The sequence below is a fragment of the Zalophus californianus genome, chromosome 10 (genome assembly GCF_009762305.2).
Source record: "Zalophus californianus isolate mZalCal1 chromosome 10, mZalCal1.pri.v2, whole genome shotgun sequence".
Classification (NCBI taxonomy): Eukaryota; Metazoa; Chordata; class Mammalia; order Carnivora; family Otariidae; genus Zalophus; species Zalophus californianus.
Window position 1 is genome coordinate 69,438,328 of NC_045604.1, and position 18,714 is coordinate 69,457,041.

Consider the following 18,714-nt stretch of genomic DNA (forward strand, 5'->3'; position numbering starts at 1 on the left):
ACAGATGGAGACATGGCTGAGACGACAGTGGGAGGGTCAGCGCTATGACCCAAAGTGACAAGACTACCCCAGTCAATGGGAGTGAGCTGAGGTGCCCCCGCGAGACAAGATGGGGAGAGGCTCGAGCAGAGGGGTATTCTCCGCCCAGACTCTCCCCCCACCCCCACTGCTGTTTTCAGTGTCCACCTGGGTCCTCTGTCTCCGCCAGGTATGGCAACCACTCAGGACAATTAAGAGACAGGATAATGCTCAGAGCCAGCAGAGACCAAGCTGCTGCTCCAGCTCCAGCCACCGCAGGTCACCAACACCAAGTTGAATACACGTGTTGCCACCAGGGGGCATGGGAGTGTGCGTGAGGGGGTGGTGGCCACATCTCCCTGGGCCATCCCAAGCAGGCTCTTTACCATCCCTGCCTGTCACTCAGTTTGGTAGGGTGTGACTCCTGGCAGGATGTCAAATCTCCCCTCTGTCACCCAGACGTCAGCAGTGCGGACTGAGCCCTGTCTGCAGGGGCCTGGGTAAAGAGGAAGGTGCCACCCGTGGGGCCCGGTGCACCCAGCCATGGTCTGATATCCTGGCATCTCCAACTGCCTCAGAAGCTCCTTCCACAGGCATATTCATGGATAAGATTTGAGGACTACAACTTCTGGATCATATAAATAGAACTAAATCTTATGCCATCTTATCAAAGCCCTGATTGTGCCTGTATGCAAAGGACTGACTAGCAGGTTCTGGTGTCAAATTCCCTTGGGTAATAGTGCATTCAATCTTGTTAAAACCCCTCAGTCCTGTAACATTTCATTCATCGGAGAATGCACATACAGGGTTTAGCACAATAGTAAGAACAAATTAATAATATTTGCTACGTCATGATTTAATAAGAAAAAATACGGGCGCCTGGGTGGCTCAGTTGGTTAAGCGACTGCCTTCAGCTCAGGTCATGATCCTGGAGTCCCGGGATCGAGTCCCGCATCGGGCTCCCTGCTCGGCAGGGAGTCTGCTTCTTCCTCTGACCCTCCCCCCTCTCATGTGCTCTCTCTATCTCATTCTCTCTCTCAAATAAATAAATAAATAAAATATTAAAAAAAAAAAAAAAAAGAAAAAATACTTGCACCGCTTTAGAAACAGATGTCCTAGATATAAAGGGGAAGGTGGCAGTCAGGAGAGACCCAGGACGCAAAGAGCAAAAGCCAGGGGCAGGGACCGAACCCACGGGAGGCCCATGGGGACATGCGGCTGACTGTACGCACGGACACACACACAGGGTCAGATATATGGCACGATACGATGGCTGCCTTCCCCAGAGCCAGTGTGAGCCATGGCTCCCCGAGGACCCCAGAGCCAGGACGGGCCATGCCTTCCCAGGGAGGGCCGTACCTGCCCCGGGAGAACCTCACCTGTCCCAGGGAGAGCCCCACCTGCCCCGGGAGAACCTCACCTGTCCCAGGGAGAGCCCCACCTGTCCCGGGGAGAACCCCACCAGCCCCAGGGAGAGCCCCACCTGCCCCGGGAGAACCCCACCTGTCCCAGGGAGAACCCCACCTGTCCCGGGGAGAACCCCACCTGTCTCGGGGAGAACCCAACCTGTCCCGGGGAGAACCTCAACTGCCCCGGGGAGAACCTCACCTGTCCCGGGGAGAGCCCCACCTGTCCCGGGGAGAACCTCACCTGCCCAGGGAGGGCCATACCTGCCCAGGGAGGGCCATACCTGCCCAGGGAGGGCCATACCTGCCCCAGAGCATGCTGCAGCAGTGTTGGATGCCCAACAAACCGCACGTTATCAATCTTCAGTTCAAATTTTTGGCCACACATTTCAGACTTGGTTGCCAAAATTGTTGCCAGAATGACATCCGAAAACCTTAAAATTAAAAAAGGGCAGAGTGGAAGTAAGTAAACAAAGTGCCACAGTACCATGCCCACCTGCCCTCAGAGGGGAAAGGTCTCAGGACATGGCAGCTCCGTGCGTGGAGTGCTCTACCCCCACTGCGGACCTGGAAGCTTCTATCAATTGCCCTTCTGAAGCGATCCCCAAGACTGGGGACATAAAATCACCAGAATTACAAGGTAAAAGGCATGAGAAGCACAGACTGAAGGCACATGCTGTCATTTCTTGGCATGCTCTATGAAATTCAGGAGCGAGAACAAATTGCAGTTTGCTTTCAAAGGGGGGACAACAGCTGGGGCCGGCACCGTCCTGAGGGCCACTCGTTAAGGCGCACAGGTGTGGGGAGGGGTCTCCCAACCGGCCCGGGTTTGCCAGGCTGCACCCCTCCACCCCCAGGTGAGTAAAGGACAATACTAACTGCAGTGTGCTCGTCACCTTCCTCACGGCACGGCTGCCCGGTCGTTCCCTTATGCTCAACATTTCAACCCTCTAGTTCTTACTGGGGAAGAAACCTTTAAGATGTGCCAGATGTGCAGAACCAGAGACATGATACGAAGGTGGGGACGCAGAGGACTGGGCGCCGCGGAAAAGCAGGCGCGGCTGTGGTGGGGCAGCGGGCCGGCTACGATCTCTGTACAACTGCAGGGCTCGCCCCCGTTCAAGACGCAGCTGCGCACTTACGTCTCCCCGCTGGCAACCTTGCTCCTTCCTGCCCAAGGGGATCCAGATAAGCGAGAGTCACCACAGGGAGGAGAGTGCCGGGGGTGCAGCGTGGACTCTTATCTCGAGGCCCAGGCCCCAGGGGCCTCCACTCTAGAGACACTGATGTGCCCTGTCTGATCAGGAGCCAGGGGGAGCCAAGTCCTGTGCTCACTTCTCCGCCTGGGAAAGCATCTCTAACAGCCAGGTCGAAGGGCACACTGTGTGAGGGAAGGTGGCTCCAGCTCCTTCAAGGCCACGCTCTGCCCGAAGAGGCCAATGAGGACAGACACTTGAGGGTGCATCCTGGGCCTTCGCTGAGGAGCTCCGGTGAATCAGGGACCACACCAGATGTTTCTCTTCTAAAGGAGCTGGCTATGGGGGAGGGTGGCAATGAACACCCTAACGCTCCAAAAGGGAAGGTCCTGCTGCAGACTGCGGCTTCAGTTCAACTCTGAAATAGCAGATGACTTGGACATTAAGTGATCTAGGAGGGGGTCGTAGCTCTGGGCCCCTTATACACTTGGCAGGGCTCAATGTCTAATGTAAGAGAGGTAACTGAGAACCAGCCTGGAGCAAGAACCTCACTGTAGTCAACCAGCACACGGACAAAAGCGCGACAGGCAGCTATGGGACTCTTCCCAAGCCTCTCCCCTAGATAGCCGGGGAGCCTAGTACTGCCAAGGGGGGCTGGTCATGCTGGCTTCCAGCCGTCCCCTAGGGCCAACATGGTCCTCTCGCTGTCCTTGGTCACTCTGTGGTCCCCAAACAAACCAGATGCAGGGGTCTGGGTCAAAACAGGCTGCCTTGCGTCCTGTACAGACTGGAATGCAGCTGGACCTTCGGATACCAATGTTGTCAGAGACGCTTTGGGAAACTCGGTACCCACAGCCCAAGCCCTTGGCTGCCCAATGTGGGTCACTCCTTCCCAGGAATACTGCTCTCTCGAGTGAATAAACCAGAGATGGAAGATTGCAGAGTCTCAGACAGGAGGCTTTACATGCTTTCTTCAAAAACTCTAAATGGCTCACCCTGCCCTGTAACTCCCATCTGAGGGATACAGTGATGGTGAGGGAGGGCTCAGGATGATAAAAACCCTACTAAACACTTTTGCTCTAGTAACTGATCCAGTGCCAACATTCCATACCCTATCTCAACAAACACGACCTCTCCACTCTGTCACCCAGTGATAAAAGGATACAGAGGTGACGGAGAGAAAAACAACTTCCTACCATTCCAGAGGTTCACTTTTTCTTGTGATATCAAAAATCTCCACTAAAAACCTCTGCTCCACCATGAAGAGCCACAGACGGGCCTCAGCCATGGCCTTTAGCCACCAGTCCAGGAACCTAAGTTTGGCTATGAGATGAGCCCTGAGATTCAGAGGACAACAGTAGTGGCCCAGTTCACGTTTATAAATATCCAGATCCAAGAGGTACCCTTCCAAGAGCCAAATAAAAAACACTTCCCCCTCTGGGTCCAGAAAGCACAGAGCAGAGGGGGCCAGCCTGAGAGCCATGTACTGCTGACGTGAAAAGCCACACTGCCCTAGGTGACCATCAGGGAGGCCTCTCTGGGATGGCCCGCGGGGTGGTGTTCAGCTGCTCTGCTCTATGAGCAGTCTGACCCACACAGAAACCCACTCACTGTGGCCTGATATTACACACTTATGGTAAGAAAAATACTTGAGTACTGTGTCTGCTGACATCACACACACAAAGTCACAGAGTTCTATCACGAGATTTGGGGGAAGGGGACATAAGTGATATAAACAGCAAAGTAAAACAAAAACGAGGGACGATATCTGTCTCCAAAATTTACAAAAATCCTTTTCCCTTGTTTTGAAGATGAAAGGCCTGGTGAATACGTTGCAACATAATAAAATAGCTGTTCTAAAAACTGATAATCCTGGAATAACTTTCAAATTAAAAAAAATAAATAAATAAAAGCATTTGAGATGAACCAGCCCAGCTGAAAAACAGGCAAGCCTTTCCATTCCTGCTGGGATATTCAGGAACGGGCTTTTTCTACGGCTTGGCCAGGAAAAAAAAAAAAGGAGGGAGAGACAGCAATGGAAGGGAACTCCACTCTGCTCCCTCCTGTTTTTTTGGGCGGGGAGGGCTCACAGACGCTCCATGCACCTCCAACACCCGGGGGGGTTGCCCCATCAGGGGCACAAGGGGTACCACACTATCCACACCCTTCTGGAGAAATGCCATATAATCTCCATGGGAACATTTTTGCCTCTCATGGGCACACACAATAGCATCTCAGTCCAAGCCTCACATTTAACACCTGGCCCTTGGGAGAGGCCTCCTATAATTCCTCTGAGAAATGAAGGCAAGAAGCAACGATCAAGGGTCTCTCTAGGGGAAGCTGGCTAGGGAGACAGGGAGCCCTGTTCTTGCTTGCCTACCACCTTCTTGAGGCCACCAGTGCCTGTCTGGAGGAGGGGCGGTCTGTGTGCACACCTGGTTCCAGCAGTCTCCCTGGCATCAGCCAACCTCGCCTTGGCCTCCCAGGTAATGTGGAACAGCTGAGTAACCCCAGGTGGAGAAAGGGCAGGGGCCGTGGGAAGCCGGGGCACTCGTGGGGGGATTGGGCAGTGAGGACCGAGCCAGAGCCTGTGTGCCTCGTTAGTCATTCTTCAACACTGAGGGCAATCAGGAGTTAAGCACAATTACAAGAGAAGGCAGCAGGAATCAAGACAGAAAGGTGGTGGAGAAGTGTTGGTCTTACCCTGCAACCAATCGCTCATCGGTTGGAGGACATGGCTCGCTGGAATGGGAACAGGACCATCAAGACCAAACAAACACACTGATTTTAAAAATCACGAATAGTTACAAGGCTGTTTTATTAAAATAGTATTAAAGTCTAGCAGAAGTACTACCATAAGCATTAACTGCTGAAGGCAAGGCTAAGCAACTTACCGGACAAGAAAGAAGATACAGACACTTGCCAAGTTGAAGACTTACCAGAGTTTTCTCACGAAAGCTTAAATTCCCACATGTAAACAGAGCCTGGGCACAGCTGAGAGCCAATTTTCAGAAGCAAGAGCAAGGCTGGAAGACCTGGGTCACAGCCCAGCACCACACATATTAGCTGGACACCCACACACAAGCATTTTAGTCTTTCTGACCAAACCGTCTCCGCGAGATCCCTTACGAGAACTGTAGAATGCCACTGGATATCTGAGCTTCAACCCTTGAGGTACTGTGACTGCCTACACACCCAAACTCGCCGAGCCTTTGCTCAGCACAGGACCATGGGCCCTCTGGCAGCAAGGAGGCGGTGGCACCTCTGCACATGCAACTCCACACCCGTGCACTGTGCAACTTGAGTTCTGTAGGGAGGACGTTTAGAAGAGTCAAGCTTCTCTGCAGAGTGTTCTAGGATGATCCCCGGACTCCAGGAAACAGAGAGCAGCCCAGACCCCAGAGTGGGGACAGCACTGGAGGGACGAGAGCCTACCACGACCCCGTGCCATGACTACCGGGCTGCCCTGCTGCTCCCCACAGCTCTCACCGAGAAATACGTACCACATACCCACGGCACAGAAGCACACAGCCAAGAGCCCCTTTTTCAACGGCTCCCGAACGTCAGCTCATCAGTGTCCATAGTATGAAAGGGGGAAGGTGTTCTGTGGACTTTCCCAAGATCACCCAGAAAGTCAGAATCCCTAGAAGCTCAAGTGCAACTCCTACAACTTTTATCTCCTACAACCAAACAGGTCACAACGAAACCCCTCTACTTTCCAAAGGGAAGAAGCATGTGGGGCTTCCAAGTATCAGCAGTGCTCTTTTCCATACCAGGCTGTGGAGGTGACACGTCAAACGCCCCTGGCATGTGTCATGAACTTGTGTCTGCCCCTGTGCGGGAGGCAGAGCCCCCAGCAAGCACTCTCACCAAGACACAGATGTTCCCATGATACCCAGACCTGGGAAGGGAGACAGAGGTGCCCTGCCACCCTCAGGTATCTTAAGACACCCAAACTGAGGCTCATGGTACGAGGAACGTGCCCAAGACTATACACCGTAGGTGCAAAATGAGAGTCACACCCAAAACCCAACCCTGTACTTGTCCCAGCACACTGTCAGCCTGCATGTGCCAGAGTGGACGCACCAGTGTACTTACTGGCTGGGCCAGGAAAGGGGTGGGGGATGCCCAAGCTTGGGGACAGCACTGCTTATCCACCTTCTGGGCACTGACCCCAGCTCTAGGAAATAGGGGCTCCTTCCTTCCTTCCCCTTTCCTTCCTTCCTTGACTATTTATTTATTTGACAGAGAGAGAGAGACAGAGAGAGCACAAGCAAGGGAAGCAGCAGAGGGAGAGGGAGAAGCAGGCTTCCCACTGAGCAGGGAGCCCGGCGTGGGGTTCGATCCCAGGACCCTGGGATCATGACCTGAGCCGAAGGCAGATGCTTCACCGATGGAGCCACCTTACTAACCCATGGCCACAAGCACGCTAGCAGAAGCAATGCTGTCAAGAGAGGCCTGGTGGAGCCCCGTGCACCTGGGGAAGAGGACTAGGTGTGTGCCAGTTTGCACCCTGGCACGCCTAGCCAAGGTTCCCATCTGGCTGAGGATGTGAATGTGCCCCAAAGCTGGATCCACTGCTTAAAGAAAGGTGGTCAAGCCTGAGGAAGGCAGGAGTGCCACCTGATTCCACTGCCCCACCGGGAATGTAACAATGCAGAGAATTTAATAAAGGTGTGGACAGAAATCTTTCACACTTCTGAGCTCTTCTGGATGGTATCTAGAGTAAAATGATTTCTGAGTGTTTTGAAATGAAGTTGACTCTTCTTCAAGCTACCATCTTGTCCTCTGAGATCGTGCCCAGAACACTCCATGTTGGGAGGGATGGTGCCAGCGACAGCATTTGTGACTGATACCAGGCTTTCTCCAGGACCTCTCCTGACGGCTTTTCCCTGCCGGTGTGGCAGATGCATAATGCTATTAAGCATGACCTCCCCAGGGGCGCCTGGGTGGCTCAGTCCGTGAAGCGTCTGCCTTCGGCTCAGGTCATGACCCAGGGTCCTGGGATCGAGCCCTGCCTCGGGCTCCCTGCTCAGTGGGGCGTCTGCTTCTCCCTCTCCCTCTGCCACTCCCCCTGCCTGTGCTCTCTCTTAAATAAATAAATAAAATCTTAAAAAAAAAAAAAAGAGCATGAGCTCTCTGGTCCCCAGTGCTCATCCAACAGGAGCACTACAACTTTTCTACATTTGAATTTCAAGCCTTAAAGACAAAGGACAATATCCATTTTCTTCCCTTCCTACTGAATTCTATAAGAAGCTTTTTTTTTTAATAAAAAGGTTAAAAAAACCCTGCCAATTAATTCTTACACCCTGAAGCACAACATCTTGATTCACCTTTAGAAGCAGCACATGCTCTAAGACAGTGTTGTCCAACAGAACCTCCTACAGCAAATCTGAGCCGTTCAGTGCAGCAGCCACCAGTCACCTGTGGCCCGAGCACCTGAAATGCGGCTGGTGCAAGGAGGAACTGAATTTCATCTAAGTTCATTTCTATTTAAATGGTGACTTTAATACTGGGCAGCACAGCCCTGCGTCCTCACTTCTCTAGGGCAGCGCCATCTACCACCATACTCAGTAGTTGCACAAGTGGCCTGTTAACATGGCTTCAGTCTGGCAAGTCGAGCAGGAGGAACATTCTGCTGGTTCCCAAAGAAAAGCACCTTTGAGAGGACCATTGAGGACAACCCTGTACTACTCCAGGAAGATGTCTGAGCCATGGCACGGCTCCCCCAGGCGCCAGAGGCTTGGCAGGCCAATGTGATGAAATAAAGCTGGGCGCTCAGAGGTATTAACCTGTATCTCTGACACGGGGGCAGGTGGGGAGTGGGATCGTCAGATGCTATAATGTGCCACAATTACCAAAGGAAGTAATTCTCAAATTTAATGAAAGAGAGAGTACGGAGAACCAGCTCTTCTTAGTGAACAGCATATCTGTGATACCCTGATAGACCCATAACGTCTTGCTCCCTTCCCATGGTTTTTCCTCTTCTTTACGCTCAATATTGAAATAACTCCCTAAAAACATTCTCTTAGTCTTTTATTATAAGCCTCTGGGAGTTAACTGCAGGAGTCAGGCGCTGCCAGCCTCCTAGGAAACCCAAATAGACTGTTCCAAGAGCACTTTCTGCATTTGCAGCAGCCTGAGCCTCCCATCTGTGAAGCCTGGAGATCGGCAGGCAGGGGGCCAGCCCTGCTCTAAAGGAACCTATGCCGCAGGTGGAGGACAAAATGCATGGGGCAAAAAGCTTTCTATGCACCTGGAACAAACAAGAGTTTGCTCCAAGTGGCCGACCTCAGAGGACAAGGTGACCACAGCCTCTACATCAAGCAGAACAACCCATGGACGTCCAACAGTCCCCCACACCCCCTACCCCGCCCCCCTGCTGGTCTCTCCTTCAAAGCTGGCTGCCCTCAGAGACAGTCACTGGTCATGCCAGAGGCTCCGATACCCTCACAAGAAAGGACAAAAACCACACTCATGGAACTGCATAATACCATGGCAAGTGTGGTGCCTTGTCAAGAGAACTGAGGGAGGCTGTACTCCATGGCACTGCATGCAAAGTTCACTCCATGGCAAAGGCCCAGGTGGGGGCCTCGGCTCTGCAGCCACAGGACGGTGGAGGCCGAGTCCTTTCCCTCACTCATGCCCCAGCTGTGTTTAGAGGCACCCAGGACAGGCAGTTTACAACCCTTCCTCCTTCAGCTGGGCCTGCGTTACCATTAACTAAGCTTTAAAACAAACATAAGGCAGAAGTAGTCATGTGTGATGTTTGCCACCCTGATAGCACATCCCAGAAAAGGCAGAGGGAGCACACACAGGAAGGAACAAGACCAGCCCTTCATCTATGCCCTAAAAGAGCAAGGGTCACATCAGCCCTGGCTCTCAGCCCACAGCACCACCTGAACAGGCTGCGCTGCACCCAAGCCCCTCCGTGTGACCTCTGGGCACATGCCTGAGGAGTCAGGTCTGAGGACAGCACCGGAGTCTGCTCTCCCCTCTGTTCCTCTCACAGAAGACAAACGTTCGCTCTGGCCTCGTCCATCCTCCAGTCTGTTTTACCAACCAACCAGGTTCCACAGCTGGAACCTGTGACCACAGCAAGTCAGGCATTGGCAGCACAATTACCAACTCTGCACAACCTGAAACACCCACCAAATGGAAAAAAAAAGGACACCAGGTTTCTCACGGGAGAAAACCTGTGGGTCAACAGGCCTGGGGGCAGGACTAGCCCCATCGCAGCGTGACTGCAAAGCCCTTACCTGGAATCACCATCCTGGTCGTCTGCATGGTCTCCAGTGCTGTTGACGGCGTATCTGCTACGAGGCTTATCTGAGTGAGGGCAAAAAGGGGAGAGTGGCTGAGAAATCAGGATCCGTCCACCTACCGGGGGATGGTGGATGCATTAAAAGTGATGGATTCTAGGGGCGCCTGGGTGGCTTAGTCAGTTAAGCGTCTGCCTTCGGCTCGGGTCATGATCCCAGGGTCCTGGGATCGAGCCCCGTATCGGGCTCCCTGCTCGGCGGGAAGCCTGCTTCTCCCTCTCCCACTCCCCCCTGCTTGTGTTCCCTCTCTCGCTGTGTCTTTCTCTGTCAAATAATAAATAAAATCTTTAAAAAAAAAAAAAGTGATGGATTCTAAAATGTGGTATATATACACAGTGGCCATAAAAAGGAACGGAGTTCTGATACATGTTAGAACATGGAGAACTTGAAAACATTATGCTAGGTGAAGGAAACCAGACACAAAAGGACAAATACCACACCTATATGGAATATCTGCAGTGGGCAAACTCACAGAGACAGAAAATAGATTAGAGGTTACCAGAGGCTGAGAACAGAGGAAACAGGGTTATTGCCTAATGGTTACGAATTTCAGTTTGGGGTGATGAAAAGTTCTGGAACTACACAGTGATGATAGCTGCATAACAGCGACTTAATTATGGTGAATGTAACTAATGTTACTGAATTGTAAACTTAAAAATGGTTAAAATGGCCAATTTTATGTTACATATTTTTTACCATAACAAAAATTTTTTCAAAAAAGTTATGGTTTCCAGAGTGACTGGATCGTTCAGTCAGTGAAGTGACCAACTCCTGGTTTCAGCTCAGCTCATGATCTCACTGTCCTGAGATTGCTCCATGCTCAGCAGGGAGTCCGCTTGAAGATTCTCTCCCTCTGCCCCTCCCTCCCTTCCTGTGCTCACACGCTCTACCAAATAATTTTTTTAAAAGATTTTATTTATTTATTTATTTGAGAGAGAGAGAGGGAGGGAGGGAGAGAGAGAGAAACAGCATGAGAGGGGAGAGGGCCAAAGGGAGAAGCAGGCTCCCCACTGAGCCGGGAGCCCGACGCGGGACTCGATCCCAGGACTCGGGGATCATGACCTGAGCCAAAGGCAGTCGCTTAACCAACTGAGCCACCCAGGTGCCCCGCTACCAAATAATTTTTTTAAAGATTTTATTTACTTATTTGAGAGAAAGAGTGAGCGAGAGAAAGCATACAAGCAGGGGGAGAAGCAGAGGGAGAGGGAGAAGCAGACTCTCCACTGAGCAGGGAGCCCCACAGCCCCGGGCCTTGATCCCAGGACCCGGGGATCATGACTGAGCCGAAGGCAGACACTTAACCAACTGAGCCACCCAGGAGCCCCATCAAATAAATAAATATTTTTTTAAAAAGTTATATTTTCCAAGAAGTTACGATAACAGCAAATGTTTTTGCTACTGTATTTAGTTTAGTTTTTTTTAAAAAGGATTACACACATGCACACACACAGACCCTCTCAGTATATGATGACAACTAGGTCAGAAAAAGCATACGCAAAAGAAAGAATTTTTAAATGTCCGTATGCCAGGATCCTTCACATACCTTACCAGAGTAATAAAGACCCTGGGATGAACTTAAGAAGTTCATCACAGGCAAGAGGTCCATGAGGAAAATCAGAAATGCTAGCAAGGGAGACACAAACAAAAAGAAGACATGCTATGCCCTTGAGTAGGGGGATGAACACAAAGATGCCACTGGTTCCCAGTTAACCCATCCATTTTAACATGACCCTCACAAGGACAGTTTGGGAGTAGGGCCCAATACATTCAGTACTAATAATGTTCCAAGGGAACAGTAAGCACAAACAGCCTGGGTAATGCTGAAAAAGAGAAGTAATGGTCAGTGACTAATCCTATCGAAAGTATAACACAGTGTAAAGTTACAATAATTCACTGGTGCGGAACCCATATCACTGGGAGAAATAAGAAAGGTCAAAATAAACTCAAATAAACATGGAATTAATGTGTGATAAAGAAGAATCAATCAGGAAAAGGAAATTATGGTGGCTCCTGAACCAACCAATCTGCAGCCATGGGGCCCCGGGCCCCCATACCCTTCCTCACTCAGCACAGCACCTGCTCACAGTGCTCCTGGACATGCACAAACAACTCTTGCAAGTGTGAAGAAGACACCAACTCCTAGCAGGAGCCTCCACCTTACACCAAGATAAACACATTTAAAAAAACAAGATAATAGGGGTGCCTGGGTGGCTCAGTCGTTAAGCGTCGGCCTTCCGCCCGGGTCATGATCCCAGGGTCCTGGGATGGAGCCCCACATCGGGCTCCCTGCTCCGCGGGGAGCCTGCTTCTCCCTCTCCCACTCCCCCTGCTTGTGTTCCTGCTCTTGCTATCTCTCTGTCAAATAAATAAAGTCTTCATTTTTTTTTAAAGATTTATTTATTTATTTTTGAGAGAGAGAGAGAGAATGAGAGACAGAGAAAGCACATGGCGGGGGAGGGGCAGAGGGAGAAGCAGACTCCCTGCCGAGCAGGGAGCCCGATGCGGGACTCGATCCAGGGACTCCAGGATCATGACCTGAGCCAAAGGCAGTCGCTCAACCAACTGAGCCACCCAGGCGCCCATAAATAAAGTCTTAAAAAAAAAAAAAGGATAATAAATAAGAGAAAGGAAAACTCAAGAGTCTCTTATTTCTTTTTGTTCATGATCTTAGAAAGCAGAAGACCTTCCTACGTTTAACAAAACTCAGAAACCACAAAAGAACAGAATAAAAACTTGACTCCATAAAAACCAAAACTCTACGTAGCAAGAACTACACAGAGGCAAACTGGCTATAAGAACATACGGCTTTGTCACAAAGGCCTATTTTTACCCTAGATATATAAGGAGCCCCTTCAAATCTATAGGGGAAAACTCAACCCACGATGAAATTAGGCGAAGGTTGGGGCGCCTGGGTGGCTCAGTTGGTTAAGCAACTGCCTTCGGCTCGGGTCATGATCTCAGGGTCCTGGGATCGAGCCCCGCATCGGGCTCCCCGCTTGGCGGGAGGCCTGCTTCTCCCTCTCCCACTCCCCCTGCTTGTGTTCCCTCTCTCGCTGTCTCTCTCTGTGTCAAATAAATAAATAAAATCTTTAGAAAAAAAGAAAAGAAAGAAATTAGGTGACGATTGTAAGTGAGCTGGATGCTAAAGGAAATCCAAACGGCTCTGAGGAGAGGAAAACATGCTCACTCTCAGTCATAAGACACATGTGCATCAAAACCACTTTCAGGACACCTGGGGGGCTCAACTGGTTAAGCGTCCAACTCTTGAGTTCGGCTCAGATCATGCTCTCAGGGTCGTGAGATCGAGCCCTGCGTTGGGCTCCACGCTGAACACAGAGCCTGCTTGGGGTTCTCTCTCCCTCTGCCCCCCTCCCACCACCCCCAGTGCATGCCCACCTGCTCACGTGCCATCTCTCTCCCCCTCTCTCAAAACACAAAACAAAAACCCAGAAAACCACTTTCAGAGACAATTTTTCACCCGTCCCATTAACAAAGATAGAAAAATCTGATTTACTAAAAATAAATATGTTCCTTATCCCCTAGATCCAACCATCCCACTTCGGGAAATTGATCCCATATTGTGAAAAATGATACTGTATACAGAAAAGACATTCACACTGTTTGTATTAGCCAAAGTTTGGAAGCAACTTAAATGCCCATCAACAGACAAGACTAAATAAATAAATCACAGTATGTTCATCCCACGATTCTGATCGTGATTCTAAATCTATATCCAAGATGTAAAGTGAATATGGAAATAACAGGGCAGAACCGTGTGTATCGTGTGTTCACTTCTGCTTAGAAAATAAAGCACGTGGGTGCGCCTGGCTGGCTCAGTCGGAAGAGCACGGGACGCTTGACCTCAGGATCCTGGGTTCAAGCCCCACACGGGGTGTAGTGATCACTAAAAATAAAACTTTTTAAAAAGCACATAATTTTAAAAAGAAAAGAAAATGTGTGCACATGCTTGTATTTACACGGAAGGTTCTGGGAAAACACACAGGAAAATGGTAACAGCACCTGCCCGTACAAGGGGAAAGGAGTGGCTGGGGTTCAACGGTAGGAAAGGACGTTCCCGTCAACTATACCCCTTCGTACCTTTAAAACTGTGTCCCATGCTAACAAATTTAAAAAGTAATTTTAAAACAAAACATAAATGAGGAACTTCACCTTCACGATAGTGAAAAAGTGCAAGCAACCTAAGCGTCTGTCCCCAGGGAAAGGGTATGTGAGTGAGGGGGATCTTTTTATACACTGCAAGTGCTCCAAGGAAAAGACAGCGCCTGCAGAACAATACATTCTATACGTAGCTGCACAGGGGAGACAAGTGCCAAAAGGGCAGATGGTTACCCCCGCGATGGCGAAGGAGCAGAACTGGGGGGGGGGGGGTCCGAAGAACACTTGACCTGTATCTGTACTGTCACATTTTTTTCAAGCTGAATACATTCACACGATGCTTATATATATTCTTAAAGGGCTGGAGACATGGCTGAACGTTGGCAACAGTGGCTTGGGCATGTTGAATTACGAGGGATTTTTCTCTGGTTTTACTTTTCCGTACTTTCCAAATATTCTGCACCGAGCAGGCATCGGCTACATCCTCGGGAAAAGAAGAAAGTCCAGGACTTGCATTTGAACGTGCGAGGCGGGGACGGCAGGGGGTCTCCGCCCGCGCTCACTTACTTGTCTGGGACGCCGGGTGCTCCTGGCTTCTCTGGAAGGGGTACCTGAACAGCAGCTTATTGCCCCTGCTGCCCGAGCTCACCAGAATCACGCTGATGGGGCTGGTGTTGTCGCCCATCCTGCCGTGGGCGGAGGCGGGCGGGGGGCCCCGAGGAGGTCGGGCCCGGACCGGGTGGGGACGGGGAGGGGCCCGGGGCGGAGGCGGGCCGGGACCGGGTGGGGACGGGGACGGGGACGGGGAGGGGCCCGGGGCGGAGGCGGGCCGGGACCGGGTGGGGACGGGGACGGGGACGGGGAGGGACACGGAGTGGGGGCGGCGGGGGCGGAGGCCCCGAAGAGGACCGGCCGGGACCGGGTGGGACGGGGAGGGACACGGAGGGGGGCGGAGGGGGCGGAGGCAGGCCGGGGGCCCCGAGGAGAACCCGCCGGGACCGGGCGCGGGTGCTTGAGGAGGACGCGCCGGGGGCGGCAGGGGCAGAACCTGAGGAGGATGGGCCGGAGGGCGGAAGGCTCGGGCGACGACGCGCCCAGGGCGGGGCTGAAGGGCCCTGACCAGGACGCGCCCAAGGCAGTGGAAACGTGGGGCGCCGGGAGCCAGGCGGACGGGACCCCCGGAGCTTCCAAAACCACGGACACCACCCACGTCCCGGCAAGCTCCCAACACGTCCCCGACACGGCCAAGTAACAGCGCAGAATGCGGCTGCGCGCGGACAGGGGCCGTCGGCGCAGGCGCAGGCGACCTGTGCGCACGCGCGGGGGTGGGGCTTCGCGGGATGTTGAGCGCATGCGCGGGCCGTGTGCTTGCCGCGTGGGGCAAAGGGACCCACCCACCAGCGTGAATGGGAGAGTAGCCCTTGCCTTGAGCAGGAAGTTTCGATTTGAGACATGTAAAGAACTAAAGTAAAAAAGGAAAAAAAAAAAAAACTCTTCAATGAATGGATCATAGACCTAAATGTAAGAGCTAACAGCATAAAACTCTTACAAGAAAACGTAGGAGTAAACCCTCCGGTTCTTGGGCTAGGCAAGGGTTCTCAGATAAGACACCAAATGCTCAAGCAACTAAAGAAAAAAATTAAGTGGACTTACCAAGTTAAAACCTTATATGCTTCAAAGGGCACCACCAAAGAAAGTAAAAAGAGCACCCACAGAATGAGAGAAAAGATTTGCAAATCATATAAGGGAATTGTATCCAGACTATATTAACAAAAAGAAACTTATAGGGGCGCCTGGGTGGCTGTCCTTAAGCGTCTGCCTTCGGCTCAGGTCATGATCCTGGGGTCCTCGGATCGAGCCCCGCATCGGGCTCCCTGCTCCACGGGAAGCCTGCTGCTCCCTCTCCCACTCCCCCTGCTTATGTTCTCTCTCGCTGTTCCTCTATCAAATAAATAAAATCTTAAAAAAAAAAAAACTTACAGCTCATCAATAAAGACAACCAATTGAAAAATGGTCGAAGAGGGCGCCTGGCTGGCTCAGTCCGTAGTGTATGAGTCTTGATCTCGGGGCCGTGATTTTGAGCCACACCTTGGGTGTAGAGATCCAATATATATATAGCTAGATATGCTAGAAAGGGAGGGAGGGAGGGAGGGAGGAAGGAAGGAAGGGAAAAGAAAAGTGGGCAAAGGATGTGAAAGGACATTCCTCCAAAGAATACAGATAAATGGCCAGTAAGCTCATGAAAGGATGCTCCACATCATTACTCATTAGGGAAATGCAAATCAAAGCCAAAAACAGATACCACTTCACACCCACTAGGACAGCTGTAATCAGAAAGACAAAATAACAGGTGTTGGCAAGCAGGTGGAATTGAAATCTTGACACACTGTTGGCGAGAATGTAAAATGGTGCAGCTGCCATGAAAAACAGGCAGTTCCCGAGAAAGGTTGGACACAGGGTTCCCATATGACACAACCATTCCACTCCCAGCTGTAGACCCAAGAGAAATGAAAACATAAGGTCACTCAAAAACTTGTGTGTTCATAGCAACATCATTCATAGTAGCCACGAAGTGCAAACAAGCCCAATGCCCAACAGCTGATCAATGGGTGAAAAAACGTGGTCTAATCCATACAATGAAATAGTATTCAGTCATAAAAATGAAGTACTGGTGTGTGAATGAACCTTGAAAATATACATGTTGTGTGGTTCCATTCATCTGAAATGTCCAAAAGAGGGTTATTTGAGAGAAAGAAAGAAGATTAGGCTGTTTAGGCCTGGGGGTTGGAGGGTGTGGCTGCTTGGGTATGGAGTTTCTCTTGGGGTGATGAAAATGTTCTAAAATTGATTGTGGTGATAGTTGCACAACCCTCTGAATGTACTAAAACACCCTGAACTGCACACTTTATTTTTAAAAAGATTTTATGTATTTTATTTATTTGAGAGACAGAGAGAGCATGCACACATGGGTGAGCAAGGGAAGGGGCAGAGGGGAAGGAAAGAGGGAGGGAGAGGGACAAGCAGACTCAACACTGAGTGTAGAGCCCATCTCGGGACTCAGTCTCTCAACCCAGAGATCATGACCTGAGCCGAAATCAAGAGTCAGTCACCCATCCAACTGAGCCACCCAGGCACCTCCGAACTGCACACTTTAAACGAGTGAATGAGTGAAGTGCATGCTATGTGAATTATATCTCAATACAGCTGTGAAAGGAGTGTGTAATATCATTCCTCCCACTTTATTCTTCATTTCCTTGGCCTTTTCATGCGAATTTTAGAGTCAGCCAAAGAGATATCTGCACAAAATCCTGCTGGACTTTTTAGAACCAGAAGCAAATGTTTCCTCTATAGGGAGTTTTGATCACAGATATTTTGCTGAACTATTCGTAGAGAAAAATCTGGTTTAGACAAGCCCTGTGCAATGGAAAACATGTGTCTAAACGTCAGCCAGTATTGACCACCTTCTGTGTGCAGGACACTGTGCTGGCGTTTTACTCGTGTTATGGTGCTCATTTCTTCCATGCCCGAGATGTGAGATGGTGAGGTCTTCAGGGATTGAGAGCAAGGGCAGCATCTGATGGATACTCAGCTCAGCAGACAAGGTCGGGGTCTCTCTCTGGCTGCAGGTACCTGTGTGTGTCCTGGAGGTGAAGTCTGCCTTCCCAGACGCTCTTTCCAACACTGCCTGGGTCCTTCTCCATCCTGGCCTCTCCCTTATTTCCATGTCACAGCTAACCCCTCTCCTTATGAGGCAAGGTTCCCCTCTCCTAAGGGAGAAAGCCCTCCCCTGGCTTTCTGATTGTTTGCTAACTGTCCTGGGCTGTGCCGCTGCTGACCCCAGAGGGCTCTAGGGTGTCTGCCTGAGTGTGGCGGTGCCTCTGTGTGTCCATTCCAGACTGAGATGAGCCCAGCCCTCCTTGGTCGTCTCTTGCTGTTGCTTGGTTCAGAAGGCACGTGGGCCTACAGTAAGGGGGTGTGGCTGTGCCCAAAGCTTCTGCTTCTAGAAAGGAGAGAGGCAGGGAGAGGCAGGGAGAGAGACAGAGATAAGCAGACAGACTGGCAAAGAAAACAGAATGAGTGAGTGAGAAAGAAGAGACGGAGGGTCAGAGGGAAGGCCAGACAGAGGCAGGGAGTCTGGAGGCCTGGGGTGAAGCACAGAGAAGGGATGTGCCTGTGAGGGATGTGCCTCCAGCTGTGGTGTGTGGACACTGCTGGGCTGCCCTGTCTCCTCACAGAAGGTAATGACCGTGGACCCCAGGATGGCACTCCCAGGAAGCTGCCTCCCCTAGGGGGAATGGTCCTCACCTCCCATCAGGCCTCAGGGCCTCCTCTCCCTCCTGGCAGAAACTCCACCCGATCCTTGGCCTCAAAAAGGAGAGGAAGCCACTGGAGGCCTCTTTGTTCCTGAAACTTCCAAGCCCCACAAACCATTGTTATGGCCAAACATTCCATTATTTTTTTTTTTTACTTTTTTTCATTGTGAAATATGTGCAGCCCACCAAATAAAATAAAGATTTTATTTATTTATTCGAGAGAGAGAGCAAGTGAGAGAGCAAGCCAGGAGGCAGGGCAGGGGGCGGGGGAGGGGAGAGGGGCAGAGGGGGAGAGAGAAACAGACCCGCTCTGAGCAGGGAGCCCAACGCAGGGCTCGATCCC

The 18,714-nt window shown here is 51.2% G+C and overlaps 1 protein-coding gene across 5 annotated transcripts in view; it reads right to left on the reverse strand.

The window, feature by feature from the left end:
- The window catches only part of NPRL3 (NPR3 like, GATOR1 complex subunit), a 37,730-nt gene extending 22,881 nt beyond the window's left edge, over positions 1-14,849 (reverse strand). For 2 of the 5 annotated variants that reach the window (XM_027613576.2, XM_027613575.2), the window contains exons 1-3: positions 14,626-14,849; positions 9,880-9,949; positions 1,729-1,858 (exon numbers count right to left, since the gene is read on the reverse strand). In XM_027613576.2, the coding sequence (XP_027469377.1) occupies positions 1,729-1,858; positions 9,880-9,949; positions 14,626-14,743 (318 nt within the window). In that variant the 5' untranslated portion in view covers positions 14,744-14,849. Of the gene's footprint in view, positions 1-1,728; positions 1,859-5,323; positions 5,363-9,879; positions 9,950-14,503; positions 14,543-14,625 lie in introns of all 5 variants that reach the window. The other 3 variants (XM_027613572.2, XM_027613574.2, XM_027613573.2) reach the window with 3 other exon arrangements.
- Between the last annotated feature and the right edge of the window lie 3,865 nt (positions 14,850-18,714).